A 13,914-nucleotide genomic window follows, 5' to 3' on the forward strand; every position below is an offset into this window, starting at 1 on the left:
TGGTGCGGTGTTCGACCAACTGAGAGATCAAGTCAATCGAAGCATGAAGCTCCTGTCCAATCGATCCTCGAGTATTTCAACATACGAACTAACAATATGTCCAAGTCATGGTTGGTTTGATAGCTCACTAGATAGAAAACTGCACTAGTATTGCAGACGTGATGCGTGCGACTTCTATATGAAAAGAAAGTATTAACTTTATATTTTGCATTTGTTACAGTTGCGCTGATTAGAGTCTCTTGAAAGTATATAACTTTTATGAGTCGAAACAACAATTATCAACACAACCTTAAGAACCCGGGGATGGGGGCGGGGAACTCGCTCATAAGACTAATATGGGTATGTGCCACCCAATGGAGTATTAATGATTTTGCTGCTCATGATTTACAGTAGATTAAGAGTGCCAGCACACTGAAGCTGCAAAATACAAGCTGTGATTTTATTATTTGTGGACATTCCCTAAACAAGCACAACTTTTGGTATTTCGTATGTGTCAGTCTAACAAACAAAGTAGCAATTTTTCTAAAACAGTTTTTGAAATTTATATTAAATTTCTGTAATAGGATGCTAAGAAATATAACATATTATAAAGGGGTATCATTTTGAATGCAAAACCCCTCTAAAATGGACCTCACATTATGAGACCTAGCCATGGTATGGTATGGTATGGTATGGTATGGTAACTTTATTTAGACACGGTAAATCCTTTAGCAAATATTATAAAGACGTAAAAGATAAAAGATAACCAAAATCATACCTAACTAAACTAACTAACCTAAACTACTGTTAACCCCATACTAGAAGCTGCTTTACAAGGATGCCGTGTTAAAACTTATTCAAAACTGTGGTGACGTAGATTAAATTTAAAATCATGAAAATATGTTGCTGCACGAAGGTCACTAGATAGGCTGTTCCACAACCTGGCCCCATGATAAGAGAAACTCTTCTTTAAATAATTGGTGCGGGGCTGCGGAAGAGCCAATTTATTTTCAGTATTCCTTAATCGATATGATGTTACGTCGTTTCAAGAAACAAATCTAGGACTCAGATATTCAGGGATCATTCCATGTAAAGATTTGTACATCATAATACCAGCTGATTCCAATCTTTGGTATTTTAGTTTACGCCAACCCATTGCCCGGAACAATTCATCGATGTTAGAGTCATAATTTGACACGTTAAAATACGGGCTGCATGATTTTGGAGCTTCTGAAGCTTTTCAGAGAGACCACTGCCACAGTTGCCCCAAACAACACTACAGTAATTAATATGTGGTTGAACTAGGGCGTCATATACATTAATTAATATGTTAAAAGGTATAAGGTGTCTTATTCGCTTAATTGCGCCCAAAGAAGAAGCAATCTTTTTACAAATGTTCTGTATATGACATTCCCAGTTCATGTTTTGGTCGATGTGCACACCAAGAGATTTAGCGAATGACACCTGCTCCATTGGGTGATCATTTATACTGAAAGATGGAATTTCAGGAAATGTTGATAACTTCTGTCTCGACGCAACTAACATGAATTCAGTTTTTGTTAAATTCAAGGTCAGTTTATTGGCAGATAGCCATGTATACACCCTGTTTAAATCATAGTTAAGGCCGTCATCAATATGTTTTAAATCTGCGCTAGCGAAGGTGAGGCTGGTGTCTGTCATCTGCATACATTCTAGGTTGTGAAAAATACAGACAATTAGGCAGGTCATTAATATTTGATAGAAAAAGTAAGGGTCCTAGAATTGTTCCCTGGGGGACACCACATTTGACTAATTCTGGATTGGACATAAAGGAGTTCATTAGACAAGTTTGAGTGCGATTGCTGAAATATGACGTAAACCATTTGTGACAGAGACCGCGTATTCCATAGAATTGCAATTTTGTTAATAGAATATTGTGGTCGACGGTGTCGAAAGCCTTTTTTAAATCTAGAGAGACAACGGCATTGACGAAACCGCGATTAATATTCATGGCCCAACTATCCGTAGCTTCGAGTAACGCAGTAACCGTAGAGTGTAGAGAACGAAATACGGATTGATGACGAGAAAGAATACAGTTTTCAGTAAGATAATAGTATAACTGGTCATACACAACCCGTTCAAATATTTTAGCCACGACTGGGATTACTGATATTGGTCGATAGTTTGTGGGATCATTGCGTTTTCCAGAATGTTTATACAATGGGGTAACCCTAGCAGACTTCCACTCATCAGGAAAAATACCAGTTAACAGGGATTGGTTAAATATATAAGTGAGAGACGCTGCAATTAAATCCGGGCACTCCCTTAACAATTTAGCTGAAATATTATCTAGTCCTGTAGCCTTAGACTTACAAAGTTTTGAGAGCAGAGAAAAAATATGTGCCGATGTTGTTTCCTCAAAGACGAACTCCCCCGGAACCCCCAAGAGGCTCGCGCCTCCGGCGCTCATTTAGTTCGTCAACTCTTTGGATCGCACCCTCTGCAGAAAAAGCCTGCCTACAGGCCTGGATGGTCTGTTACACGTTAGTTCACATCCCTTCGGTGAAATTTCTTTTCAGGGTCATTCAATTTTTTATTCATCCTTCTTCCCCCTCCCCCACACCCTCCCCTTCCCCCTTCCCCTCCCTCTCCTCACCACTGAAGCTATTCATTTTGTTTTCTGAAAGAGGCTTCATGGATCATTTTTAAGTTGGCTCACAAAGGCCACATATGGGCCTATCCATCACTGCACAGACTTCATTTTGTATGGTGAATCTTATAAAATTTTTTCCTGTTGTTGTAGTTTATTTTAGGGAGAATGGCGTCCGAGGCGTTAGAGTGCTCAATCTGTTGCGAACGTTTCGATGACCAAACGCGTTGCCCTCGTCTGCTGAGTTGTGGTCACAGTTTCTGCTCAGACTGCCTGGAGAGGTTGCTAAATGAAAAAGCTGTCAACTGTCCCACATGCAGAAATATTGTTTCCGTGCCTGCTGGAGTCGCAGGGCTGCCAAAGAATTTTGCACTGTTGGACATCCTACTGACCATGCCACAGAAACAAGAAGAAGATGAAGAGTGGCCTGTCTGCGAAATTTGCGACCACGAGCAACACCCGGCGGCCTCCTGTTGTTTGGATTGCAAAGAGAACATGTGCAAGGATGCAGCCCGCTTTCACACTCGACAAAAGGCCACTCGCGATCACCGCGTTGTCTCCCTTGAAGAATTGAAGGCAAACCCAAAGCTGGCGGCTGTGCCGGTTTACTGTTCCGAACACAACGAGCAGTTCCGATTCTTTGATGAAGATTGTGGCCATGTCGTTTGTAGAGACTGTGTCACTCTCAAGCACAACGGCCATAAATGTTTATCCCTAGCTGAGGCTGCCTCTAAGTACCGACAGGAGATGGAAGCACTTGTCACCAAAGCCAGTACTCATGCAGAGGAGATAAAAGCTGCGGAAGAGGGGGTGGAGGGTGTGAGTCTTGAACTCAAACAAGCGTACGAAAAACAGGCTTCCCTGATTCAAGGCACATTCAAAGAAGTAAGATTGTCTTTTTTTTAACTTATTTGCCCATGTTGTTATTGTTGTTGTTGTTGCTGTTGTTCTATTTGTTTGAGACTAAATAGATTTGATTTTTCCTTGTGTTGCAGTTTCTTTCCGCTGTCACCGCCCAAGAACAACTTCTGATGAATGAGTTGGATAATCTTTACAAGACCAAGTCATTCACCCTCACTGAGCAGCGGGACCGTCTGCGCGTATTTCAGGCCTGCTTGGAGAGTGCTGTGCAGCGTGCCAACACCGCTATCCAATCCCCAGGTAACACTGAGCTCCTTGTCGCCAGATCGGATATAGTGTCAACTCTAGGAGCCTTGGAGAGGCAACCTCCTGTCCTTGAACCGCAAAGCAACGGTATACTCAAGTTTTCCTTCGACCTGGGGCGGCTAGTGGACCTGCTCAGTAAGGTGGGTTTCGTTTCAGGCAACACTGCATGCGCTGCCAACACCACTGCGACAGGCTCGGGATTGAAGCATGCGGCAACAGGACGAGAGGCGTCATTCACTATTACCGCACATGATTCCCAAGGTCGTCTATGCGGTTTGGGCGGCGACATCTTTGTTGTGGAGCTCAAAGAAGTGAAGGGAGAGAAGATGGTAGAGGTCAATGTGAAGGATAATGGCGACGGCACTTACTTGGCAACCTACACAGCTCCAGCTGGTACGAAGGGTAACTATATGATGTCTGTACTCTCATGTGGCTCTCACATTCAACGCAGCCCTTTTACTGTACAGTTAGTTCCAGTTGGTAGGGTGACCTGCTATTACTGTGGTGGGCGATCAGCACCCATGACGTACTATAGAAACAACAATGAGCCGCACCGTAGTGATACGATGCGAGTTGATGGATTTAGTGCTTTGTGCCATTCCAAATGCACTCGTGTCTTTAGCTCCTCTTCATGGATTTTTGTTTGTGGTCCATATTAAGTAACGCACTCATTGGTATAAGAACCTTAAGGTTGAAATTGAGCCAGATTTTTAAGAACATGCTAACAACGTACCCGACGTGCTTTTTGCATCTAGCTAAAACACACAGTTAGAACTTGCAAAGGAATTTTATATGATACAGCGTACAATGGTCTCAGGTTTCCCAGCTGATAACATTCATATCGGTTTTCGGAAATTCTATACCACTTAAGAACATGCTAAGAACGTTTTGGACTCCAAACGTAAAATAAATAGAAGAAGAACATTCAGTTATTCGTTCAACCTCGGCCTCAAAATTAGACATTCCTATATCCAAGAAAAAGTGTATCGGCTGAGACATGGCCACAAATAGGGAATTTATGATTGCCACAGCTTTATGTATGTCTCACAAAATATCAAAGGCTTTTCAAGCCTCTTTAACTGAAGATCAGAAGGTAAATCGCGATCGTGTACTACAATAAACTTTCTCAGTATCCAAAAGATTATTCACCGCCAAGTAAAATGGGGAGTCATCCGTTTTCATGCTTTCCGGGCGCTTGCTTGCATAAATTTTGTAAACACGAACTGGATCTCTCTCAGCTGGTAGATCGGGAGTTGAGTACATTTTTTCGCGTATCTCTAGGGTCAGAGCCAGTTCTAGTTTTAGTCTGCCTTTTAACCAAGTATTCTAAATACGTTTTTCCGTCGGGCGTTTGTTCGAGTTTGACATCTCCCCAGCGTAACTCTCTCTAGATCTGTTCTTTGCCGCCGCGAAGGCCAAAATGTATGGTCGAATTTAGCCACAAAGTGTTTATAACGGCTTGAGGGCTTTCAATCCCTAGGAATTTGGAAGCATGAAGTTTTTCAATTTCCTCGTCTGTTAGGCTATCCGATGTCCTAGGCTTGTTTCCCAATCCCTTGGCTTTTAGATCCTTTTGTTTTGCTTTGAGGGTAGGCATTGTAGTTTTAAACGCAGCGTCAGTAAAAATTGTGAAGCCGTAGTTCTGTTTGTTCAGATATCACTGGATGCTTGAAAGAAAACCTTTCAAACTTGTTGGTTCATAGGCAGAGCCATCTTTTTTTCTAACGCCAAAGATGAACTTCGAAAGGAGGTCGTTCAGAACTTGCGGCGAAAGCTCATGAACAGATGTTGAACCAAGTAAGCCAGGATTTGATGTCTGTATGAAACCCTTGAATAACTCGACGTCGTACGCAGTTTTCCTCTTTGTATTCGGTTTTTTTGTTCTTCTAGAAATTCGATCAGTTTCTCATCTGTGATCTCGACAAATCTGCTTGTCTCCATTTTAGTTTATGCCCCGTTTATATGGAGAAAAGTTGTCCTGGGCAAGAGGGTCACCCTCCCAGCCGAGTCAACTTTAGCGAGCGTTTATATGAGAAAAAAGTTGACCCCTTTGCCGAGCCAAGAGCTGACCGTCTAGAGATCATGAAAACATGCGGAAAAAAAAAAAACGCCTCGAAGTCTGCAATCAAATCGGTTGTTTTTCTTAGGTTTACAAACGTTGGCTTTTTATACCCAAGAAATTCTGGTTCCTATGGTTTTTGAAACCAAGTTAAACAATTCTGAAGTTAAAACTTGCCGGGCAAAATCGGTTTGCGAAGGCCGCTACTCAAGTCGTGGTTGACTGAATCTAGCCGCGTGACATTTCAAGTTCTTTTCGCGTTGAATTTCGCCGTTGTTAAGTTTGTAATCACACAAAACTGAGATACATGACCTCTAAAGTTAAACGAAGCGTTTGTTGTGGCATGACTTGATAACACTAAACGCCAAATGATTTACTGATACCTTTTCAAGTCGGTGGCATTGAACTCGCACATGCTTTTATACCCCCTTGAAACTGTCGATAATCGACTCAACCATAGTAGGGCTCCAAGACCACTTCTTTACCGAGCCAGATGAGCTGGACTTTGGTCTGGCCGCCATTTTTCTTTCCCAATGACAACAGAGCTCGCGCATGCTCTGATTGTCTCGCCTTGACGGAGTTGACCCGGCTAGGCGAGCCAAAGTGTTTATATGGAGAAAAGTTGGCCCGGCTAGGAGGGTGACCCTACCATCGCAAAAGGGTGACCCGGCTAGGCGGGTCACCCTTCTAGCCCAGCCAACTTTTTGTTTCTCATGTAAACGGCTCGCCAAGTTTTGTAAGGAAATGTAGGAAAAGTTGGCTCGCCCAGGGTAGCTCGGGTAGGTGGGTGACCCTTCTACCCGGGACAACTTTTGTCCATATAAACGGGGCCTTAACTTCGACTCACGAAAAGACAAACTCCAAAACTCCCAAAAGACCAAACGACAGCCAAACCACGGAAAACCCTTCGGAAAACCACAAGTGCTTGACAGCGCGCGAAAATACTGCGAGCTGATTGGTCAAAAATGATATACGTGCGGATAAAAATGAATATCGTCACTGGCTGGATAGCGTTTTTATCGATTTCCTACCACTCGGTATACCACTAAATTTTATATAATAACAAGAAAGAGAAAATAGTTTTGTTTTGTGTGTGTGAGTTTTTTTTGTTTTTTGTTTTGTTTTGTTTTCTTTCTTTCTTTCTTTCTTTTGTCAATCATCATGGCGGATGTCTCGGAAAATAAGCAAGTTGTAACGTATCAAGTGCGTTCTTAACGTCGTCTTCTGTGCTAACACAGGTGCCTGCTAAATAAGTTTAGACTAAAGAACAGTCTACTTTTTGCCCTGCTCCGTGGTACGAATGCGCGAGACGCTAGTACTTCACGCGAGCGTGCGCTTTACGAGTTCGAAAATGTTTCATAAATGTGAATCTGGGGCAGCCACATCGCCAGTCGTCCTTGGCGCGTGGTGCCTGTTGAACTGATCGGGGAGACGCGCTCGGTGCTAAGTCTTACGATAACCTACGATGGCAGCTTGTCTGCTCGCTCGATAAGCGCGATTAGGTCTGGGAATGAGGCTTGATCTGGAGACTAGACGCTTAACATATTTGCTAACTGCACATATTTCTTCCCGCGGTTCTCGCTTTTACACAGCACCAGACGTCGATTTTATTTCAGATGACAACTGCAAAGTTAAAGATCTAGACAAGAAAAGCAGCTATATATAGGGTAAGAAAACCGCTTTGAATACAGAATTTTATGGGTTTGAGAGTTTCTTCCTCTAGCGACAAATCACACCAGGGGACGTGAATTAAATTATACACCGGGGTGGAATAAAATTGGCCAGGGGGGGGGGGAAGGGGTGGCTTTTTAAGAATCTACCAGGGACTCGGAAGGATAATATTTTATGAGGTAGAGAAAAGTAAGGTTTCACCAAGTCTATTAAGGAGAATTTTAGCGAGCGATGAAACACACAAGACGACTAGAAATATGAAAGCTGACACAAAATCGGGACTGATCGCTGCAGCTGCTGTGGCGGGATAATTAGTGCTTTTGAAGTCGTTGTATTAATGAAAGGTAAGTGCTCTGTCCTTATCTTTATCATCAATGAGAGGTATCATCGCCTGTCTCTGTGAAGTCGACAGATATTCTGACTCAAACACCGCATTAAACGATTCAACTAAGCTATGGCCAAGAAAGTGCCAGAACTTATTATAGACTTCGTTAAGAAGAACATCGATTCCAGGAACTATGTTATCCTTACAAGACCTTTTATACTTTCGTGATTTCCTCGCCTGTCACTTTTAATTACCCTCAAATATCTTGTGCAATTCTTCAGAAAGCTTCCGTATATTTCCATTTTCGAAGAATAATCCATTTTCGTCCGGAGTCTACCAAATTAGGATGCCCCAAAGTGACAAGTTTTTATAGAAATTTCTAACCCTTTCAAAGATTTTACATGGACCACACGCAATAACCCATTATGAATTAATGGGCAGTTTTATTGCGCTGGGGTGATTATTTATAACAAAACTAGACAACTAGTTCGTTGTTTCTGCTGACAGACAAACATTTTTGGGTTTCGAAATGACAGCAATTTGCGTGATACTTCCCCTTTAACAACAACAACAAAGTCTTTATTTAAGATTGCGACCAGTGCAAGCAAATAGTCCTAGCATGCAATGCGCACAGTTAACGTCATGGACAAAGGACACTTTAGATTCAATTTTCTAACATATTTCAGAGCTTAAAAAGTATTTTGTTACTTTTCTTTCCTTTGTTCAAGCCATCTTGCTCAGGCTCTTACAATTATTCCTTCACTCTTCCTCTCCTCTAGAGGGTCTCATTCTGATAAGTTCTGTAAGTCATAGAGCTTCAAAAATCAAAAGAATATTTTACCTTGAACAAGGCAAGAAGGGCTAATTTGAATGCAAGCGAAAGAATATGTTTAGGTTTAGGAATAAGCTTTATAAAATGTATCATCTGACGGATTCAGTTCACGAAGAACCTTTTTCAAGAATCAAGAAAGCATACATTTTTCTCAGTTGGACTTCTGAATACGGTTGTTTTCGACAATAAATATATAATACATCTTTCATAATTTCAGTTATGTACTGATAGATTCGCTCGCTGAAAGACATCTTTAGTAAGTATCGCCATATATCTAGAGGTCACGCTAAGTCAGCCTAGCGTCCTGCACTTGATTTTGGTTCCAAGACGGGCTACAAATGGAATTAAGGTTCCACTACCCTATCACCTTAACAAAAAAAAAAAATGGTTCTCGTACTTCTTAAAAAGATCGGACACGTGTATTGAATAGTCTTTATTTGTTACTTTGTAACTACAGCTTTACAATATACAGCTAGAACAGTGTTTAATTAAGTTTCATAAAACCAAAACCAAAGTAATAACTCTGGCCAATCTCAACAGTTTTAAACAGCGCAATGAACCAATCAGAACTCGAATAAAATACATGGATCCACCGGTGAGGGAGAATGCGATTACGAGTAGGTCACGATTGGTTGTGATTGGTTCAGGTTTGGGTTTTGCTTATTGTTGGTTGAGAAAGTGTGCGCGGGTTTTGTAACCCAAACACAGAGCACAGTAAAGCAAAGCCCAAGCAAATGCGAAATTACTTTCGAAACTCAATTGAAAACCGCCGTATTTGCCAATTTTAATGGAAATTGTCGGAAAGCCTACGCGACAACTCCGTAAGGCGATATAGATTATTATTGAAGACCTTTACCAAACCCAGCCATGGTTCACCTCTACAGAAAAAACTTTTTACGGTAGTTTTTTCTATCCTATAGTACAGTTTACAGCTACTCAAATGACGCGTCATTTGAGTAGCTGTGAGTAAGCTTAGATGTATGTTAAGGCCCTGTTCAAACGGGATGATTTTTTAACGAAGCTCAGGCACGAGTGAGTGTGAACGCAACTTTTCCTTGTGCTGGATTGTAAGTCAATCCAGCACGATGGACTTTCATAACGTTACCTTCATCTTCATAGATCTATGGCACCATTTCCAGGACATGTACAGGTGCAAGCCTGAATACGATTTACAATGTGCCGAATTTTTTCTCATGTTTCTCGTTGCCCTCTAAGGAAAAACCGCCTGAATAAAGGTTTAATGGTTGTTTCAGACTGTGTAATGCAAAGAGCTCTTGGTAATTTATTGCTCAGTAATTATTATTTTCCTTTTTTGTAAAATTGGCTAGAATGCTTTAAGCACGTTCAGTAGCACACTTTGTAACGTTATTGTTGGTATACCCTTTACAATTACCTCAAAGTCTTTAGCTAAACACGGCTGAGTATAAATGCTAAAGGTTGTCCTTTCTTTCTGTCATATTTCTGAATTTCTTGCTAAAGTAACACGCCTTTGATAATCAGCAATACAAATAAAGTAGAAAATAGAGTAGTCAACGCTGTTTGAAATTCTGATAGATAAAAAGAAATCTTTTCCGACTTATAGGCCAATAACTTTTTGAGGGAGGATTTGGCCCCGATTTTTTCCGTTGTTGCTGTTGGAGACGTAACGTCAATTGGTTCTTGTCTGACACTCGGTTATGTGTATACACAGTAATTTTTGGCTCTGAAAAAGTAACCAAGTAAGCTAGGCATTTTTTTTTAAAGTAAGGTCCATTACGTGGTAAGGCCAAAATTGCGACAAACATTTCCCGTTGACTTGAAAATGTTTTATTTTTCATTCTCAAACTCATTAATAATTCATCGAAAGAAAACAAAGAAAATAACTACCGTGACCGTGGTTTGGATATGTGATCCTAATTACCATAAAATTTTGCCAACTTTAGCTTTGAATTTCTCCAAGAATTATTGATCATTTGAGAAGCCATATCAAACACTCGAACGTGTGTTTCATCATTTATCCAAACACCTCGAAGTCGTTTTAAAAAAAAATCGGCTGCGCCTCGTTTTTTCAACCTACTTCTCAGTGTTTGGATATCTGATGAAAAACGCTTTCTCGTGTTTGATATATTACATAAATCACTTCCGAAGTTAACTCACATTTTGTTGGAAATTCAACACACTTCAATTCTTCGCTGAGCAGATGCCTTGTTACTTGTCTTAAGGTCTTTCAATTCATATCCCACAGTGTTTGATTTACAGAAAAGGTTCCTTAAAAAATTTCTAAAACCTTCCATTTGAGCGACGTAAAGTGCAAAATTGATTGCACTGTTAGAAAATCCTAACAACCCACTCCCGTAGCGAATGACGTAATCAGTTTGGAAATCCATTAGCTGTGGTTTAGCAATCATGTTATATGTTACATATGCCAGGTACGAAAAATAAGGAATGATAAAAGCGAAAGTTATTACAATTAGAAGTAATGTTCCCCTCATTTTGTCTTTGATTAGATTATTTCTTGGTCTGAGCACCTTAGATCTAACGTTTATAAATACCCACAATCTTCTACTTAAGGATACATTAATTACTGTTAGGAGTATACTAGGTAAAACATATTCCACTACAATAAATGATAGAAACGTTAGTCGAAATGGTAAGTATTCTTTATCGTACCGGCAAACAACCGTAAAATGCGTGTTGTTGAGATCGTATCTTATTCCTCTGAATGTAGCAACGGGTAGCAGAGTACTGACACACCCAAAAACCCAAGCCAGGAAAATCAATTTACGAACAGTCGAGACGCGAAACGTTCGTGGAACTCGCTTCAACGAGAAGTGCTTCTCCAAACTTATTACAACGAGATTATTAACGGTTATAACAGGAAAAACGATGTGAAAATAGCGAACTATCCTGCAGGACCAATCGTTTTGAAAGACGTCAAAATACATCTGGATACATGTTAGTGGGAACGATACTGCAGTGCAAAGGACGTCGGAGAGAGCTAAACTTTTTATGTAAAGATTCAAATTTTTCATGAACACTCTTTTCTGAAAACGGTTGACCCGTTGCTTCTTTGAAATAAAATACAGTGTAAGGCTATTCCCTACAAATCCGATCAATGCCGTGGTCAAAGCTGATAGGAACAAAACCAGTTTTGCCTTGGAGCCTGCTGGTGTGAAAATGTAGGTTGCAGTTTGACGGTCTGAACCGTTGCTTGGAAATGAAAAGTTTTTGCTGTTGTTGTGGTCCATATCCAACCTTCAGCAATCTGCAATACCTGTGAAAGTCCATTAAAAGGTTACTTGTTGTACCTTACTGAAATGAAAATTAAAACGATCAAAGTTTACCTATTTTCAGATCACGTTGAAATTGTGAACGGGTTATGTCTTGCTCGAATATTTCTTGCTGTCCGTTTTATGTAACGTGGCTCTTTTTCCTCAACAGATTAAGTCGGTGAAGGCCTTCGTTACTCGGTGCTGTCTAGCTCATGATCCCTGATATACACCAAAGTGATGAGCCTGGAGGCTGAAATTTTAGAAAGAAGCACGATTTAGCTAGTAACTCATTCGGTGATTGGACCTTCAGCAATAAAATACATCCTTTTTAGCATAGCTCATTAATTTTAACTTAGTGTGCCTTGTGAAGTTGAACCTTCAGCTCGCAAACGTGGTTCATTGACGTTGGGTGTGCCTCGTGAAAGCATAAGGCACTTAACATGACTTAAAATACGATTTCATTGAGCGGGTATAGCTTTACGACTTTTCAAAACTCGTTCATTTATTTATTTGTTTATTTATTTATTTATTATTGTCTTTTTTTTGTTTATTTATTTATTCATTTACACCAAACTCAGAATATATTTTTTACTATTATAGCAGTTTAAGGTTAAAGCATAAATTGGGATAAGAAATATTATACAGTAAAGTTAAAAAATAATGAAAAAGGAGCGGAAAATGCACAAATAAACGCGAGCCTGGCTTACCTTTCATACAATTCCTCTGTGCTAGCTCGCTTGACTTCCTTGCGTGTTTTATGTTTTATATCATGATCGAAGTTGAAATAAATTGATGTTGTAATGAAAAACTTGGACGTTCCTTTCCCAAAGCTGATGTGTTAGGTCATGTTGATGCTTTTAAGCACTCAAAACAGAAAGCATTGCTTTTAAAAGCAAGATGCTTTTAAAAGCAATGCTTTCTGTTTTGAGTGCTTTCTAAAAGCATAAAGAACTCATTCAACAAGAACACTACCGCTACTGTTTTTGAAGTGGGTGGCTTTTAAAACGCAATACAGCTATTTTTTTTTTTTGTTCTTTTCTTTTGTCTTTTTCACCCACTCAGAAGATAACTCTTTGTCGTATAACTTTTTGCTATAGATGAAGCCGTCCATTATAATTTAATTCATAATGAAAAACATGTCATGATAAAATACGATGTGGATAAAATTATTGTCGTCAGCACGCTGGCACCACGCGCAAAATTCTTCACGTAGGTTATGACCCTAATGGCTGTTCGCCAATTAATGCCTTCGCCATGAGAGAGCAAAACTGAAACCGTTAAGTTTAAAGTTAAAGTGGCAATCCACCATCCATGAACAACCGAACCTTTTTGATGTAATTGTGTCGTTATAGTAAGATCCGAAGAAGAAAACTCAAACTTTTTAATTCGTCTTCTTCACTTAATAGCACTGAAGGTAAGGACACCTGGCATTCAATATGAATAATAATATAAAGAATAACCTTTTAAAAGGTAGAATGAACATGTCTGTTAAGGATGTTAAGTCTTTATTATGCCATGTGTAGCAAAATAACTACATTAGTTTATAAATTTACCAACGTAAAGGAACACATATTGACCTATTTGCTTGGTTTTATCAACACAGTTGATAAGGTAACTTCGCCACCGTAAAGAGATTCGAGTGCTGGCGTTTCGAACGTTAGCCCTTCGTCCGAGCGAATAGACATATTGACATATGTTGACTGACAAAAGCAACTCAAGGAGGGATCTTGTAAATTAAGAAAATAAATGTAAACACGTGTCCTTGTTATGGCAGTGGTTTTACATGAACGCAAACCTCTCAACCGGCTTTAAATTCTATCTGGACATGAATTTGGATCTGTTTTCCTCGAAAAGAAAACTCTCCAGTTGTAAATTTCCTCTTGTGTATTACCATGATCAAAATACTAGGATTTTACTTCAAAATTGTTTACAGCCTAACTACACGCTTCTTTTTAATAAATATTATTGTAGTTGGATTAAACCTGCCTTAAAAAGGAGAGA

At 39.9% G+C, this 13,914-nt stretch overlaps 2 protein-coding genes across 4 annotated transcripts in view; one reads left to right on the forward strand and one right to left on the reverse strand.

Moving 5' to 3' along the window:
• Nucleotides 1-5,414, forward strand: part of LOC146474023 (E3 ubiquitin-protein ligase TRIM71-like) — a 46,110-nt gene extending 40,696 nt beyond the window's left edge. For 2 of the 3 annotated variants that reach the window (XM_085118039.1, XM_085118041.1), the window contains exons 2-3: nt 2,772-3,493; nt 3,604-5,414. In XM_085118039.1, coding sequence (XP_084974165.1) covers nt 2,777-3,493; nt 3,604-4,434 — 1,548 coding nt within the window. In that variant the 5' untranslated portion in view covers nt 2,772-2,776 and the 3' untranslated portion in view covers nt 4,435-5,414. Of the gene's footprint in view, nt 1-2,761; nt 3,494-3,603 lie in introns of all 3 variants that reach the window. The other variant, XM_085118038.1, reaches the window with a different exon arrangement.
• A 5,070-nt stretch (nt 5,415-10,484) lies between these two features.
• LOC146474028 (QRFP-like peptide receptor) lies at nt 10,485-12,746 on the reverse strand. Its single transcript, XM_085117650.1, has 3 exons — nt 12,621-12,746; nt 11,986-12,163; nt 10,485-11,915 (listed from the first exon to the last, which is right to left on the reverse strand). Exon 3 carries the CDS (start codon nt 11,887-11,889, stop codon nt 10,813-10,815), a length of 1,077 nt encoding a protein of 358 aa, XP_084973776.1. The 5' UTR covers nt 11,890-11,915; nt 11,986-12,163; nt 12,621-12,746; the 3' UTR covers nt 10,485-10,812.
• Between the last annotated feature and the right edge of the window lie 1,168 nt (nt 12,747-13,914).

This window comes from Pavona decussata, unplaced genomic scaffold, assembly GCF_977016875.1.
Source record: "Pavona decussata unplaced genomic scaffold, jaPavDecu1.1 SCAFFOLD_92, whole genome shotgun sequence".
NCBI classification, from domain to species: domain Eukaryota; kingdom Metazoa; phylum Cnidaria; class Anthozoa; order Scleractinia; family Agariciidae; genus Pavona; species Pavona decussata.